The sequence below is a fragment of the Dendroctonus ponderosae genome, unplaced genomic scaffold (assembly GCF_020466585.1).
Source record: "Dendroctonus ponderosae isolate FM_Combo_2020 unplaced genomic scaffold, Dpon_F_20191213v2 Dpon_F_20191213_8, whole genome shotgun sequence".
NCBI classification, from domain to species: Eukaryota; Metazoa; Arthropoda; class Insecta; order Coleoptera; family Curculionidae; genus Dendroctonus; species Dendroctonus ponderosae.
In genome coordinates this window covers 12153992-12156522 of record NW_026019016.1, presented here as the reverse complement: position 1 = coordinate 12156522, position 2531 = coordinate 12153992, and the positions used below count along the sequence as shown (strand labels likewise).

Genomic DNA, 2531 nt, shown 5'->3' with positions numbered 1-2531 from the left:
ACTAGCATTTTCTTGCAAAACACTGCCACTCATGGGAACGTTTTCTTGTCTTTTTTGAGTAAACCTCTTAATAAGTCCCTTGTCAACCTTTTCATGTGCAGACAATTTTAACGTCCTACATCTAACATTTGTTTTGTCATACTCTGATAAAATGTTTTCTCTGTTTTTCCATATTGTTGCAACAGTAAACTTTCCAAGAGCTAATTCCTTACAAATGTCACTCTGCTTTACTCCACTTTTTATTTTGTTAATAATCTCGTACTTTTCATTTAGTGAAAAAGCTTTGCGTTTTTGTTTTTCCATTCTAAAACGATTTACATACATAACGCGACAAAAAACAAGTCACTGCATGTCTCTCGCTCTCACTAATACATACAACTCCGCACGATTCGTGTTGCTGAGCGTGGAAGTTCGTTATAAACGGAAAGTGAATATACAACTATCTTAAAAAGTGATCGTTATATCCGGATGTTCGTTATAAACGGGTTCATTATAACCAGTAAAAAATACGTAGGTCTTTATGAACGACGTTTCAATTAAAGGAAAAAAGTTCATTTTAACCGAAAGTTCACTATAATCGGGTTCATTATAAGCGGACTTTACTGTACTAATATTACATTAACAAAGTTGAAATTTTATTTTCAACTGTTCATATCTTCTTAATAAAGTAAATTTTGGAAAAAAATGTTGAATATTTTTCTCGTACTCCCAAGTGAGTCATTTCTTTTAAGATGTTACCTTGAAGTTGCCTTTTAGGAGTCATTTTGATTCACTCTGCATATACAAGACATCCTTTCAATATTTTCTGACAATTCGAAACTACACCACGATCTCTTCTAATTTTAGTTTATCTCTTGTGTTTTCAGAAAGTTGAGTGAGATGAACTTATTGGAGCCTCTAGTTGGACAGACCTTCACGAATTTGAGTCATAAATATATATATACACATATTCAAAAAATGTGCAAAGATAATTATGATTCGTTTATAACCAGATTGGAAACGGTAAGTCCTGAGCATGTACAAGTAATAATTGAAGTTTTTCGTCAAACGTGACCGCTGCAGGCCCTAGAATAATTATACATTTTTCCAGCAATACAAATGCGTCAAAATGTTTCCAATAATTTCAATTTATTTCGAAAATTTGATGATTTAGGTATAGAAACATGATATATAGTTTTAATGGTTTTCCAGGGAATTTAATGGTTTTCCCAATGTTTGAACTAATATGCAGGGCGTTCTATCTGAAAAGATGTAATTGGAGCAGTTTTTATCTCTAGCCGAAAGGTTAATATTTTGAAGACATCATCTATAATTTAGAASAAGTTGCTGTACGCGAGACAGAAGCACAGGGCTTTCCTATGCCAACACCAAAATTCCAAATTTTCTGTTTAGATTTAAAAATATGTATATTATTTATTATTTCGGCAGGAAGTATGTCCAATGCCAATTTTTTTGAAATCAGCAAAGCAAAGAGAGAAATTTAAAGAATCCAGAAAACTTCAGTTGTTTGTCAGAAAAATAGTTAGTTCAAGCTAAAAGATTTATAGATTAGAAATGATTCTTACCAGCTGTTTGCAAGCTGTCGACCTATCCTCGATTTTCTACCCAATGCTTCTCAAAAAGTTCACTCCACTTTCACAAAATACCGCACTTGCCATAAGGCCATAATTATTCTATATTTCACGCAGAAAGGATTATCAACCGATTTTGTTCACTGTCGAACTAAACTAAAAACGCCCCAAGCTCCGATCTTTTACTAATTTAATCTTAAATTTAGAGCCATTTATATTTTTCTGGATTTCACTCAGCTGCAGTGGTCAGTGCACAACGCCAAAGCTAAAATTAATAACCGAATTAACTTTGTTTTTCTAAAAATATTGACTAATCAAAAAACCTGAGAAGAAAAAAAATGAAACTGTTCCTCAATTTCCGAGCGATAATAGAAACCAACAAAATTTTAAATAAATAAAAATGTCTTTCAATAATTGAGAAGTGGCGCAGTGAGGGACGATGAGTTATAACTCAGCAACTCACAGAGCGGCAACAACTTAAAAGTACCACTCAACACAGTGTTACGCAGGCCTACAAAAGAGCATGCATCGCATTCTTCATTAAAGTCTAATCGCCATCCACCGTGAATCTGCATGTGTATTATTTTTAAATACAATTTTTCTAACTTGCCTTCTGCAATAATTATATTTAATGTTCTTGATCAATAATTTTTATTATATAAAAAATAAAAGAAAACGGAGCTATGTTTATATGACATAATTCAAAATGCATTTTTCTATCCATACATGAAGTCCTCATCATAAAAATTGGGACCCTCTTATATTATGGGAATATTTTTTTGTTTGTCAGATATAGTCATTCAAGTTTTAAAATTATCACCCTGTTTTAGGCCTGGGTATGACTGTGTTGAGGTGCGCTTGAGAGTTGTTGCCGCTGTCTGAGTTGATGAGTTATAACTCATTCACCAATGAGTTATAACTCCTTAACGGATAAGTTATTAGTAGTTTTCGATACAAGGG

The 2531-nt window shown here is 32.8% G+C and overlaps 1 protein-coding gene across 6 annotated transcripts in view; it reads left to right on the top strand.

Moving 5' to 3' along the window:
- The window catches only part of LOC109536152 (anaphase-promoting complex subunit 2), a 23640-nt gene that overhangs the window by 3833 nt on the left and 17276 nt on the right, over positions 1-2531 (top strand). For all 6 annotated transcript variants that reach the window (XM_048669491.1, XM_048669487.1, XM_048669486.1 and 3 more), the window contains one exon: positions 867-1002. In XM_048669491.1, the coding sequence (XP_048525448.1) occupies positions 867-1002 (136 nt within the window). The remainder of the gene's footprint in view (positions 1-866; positions 1003-2531) is intronic.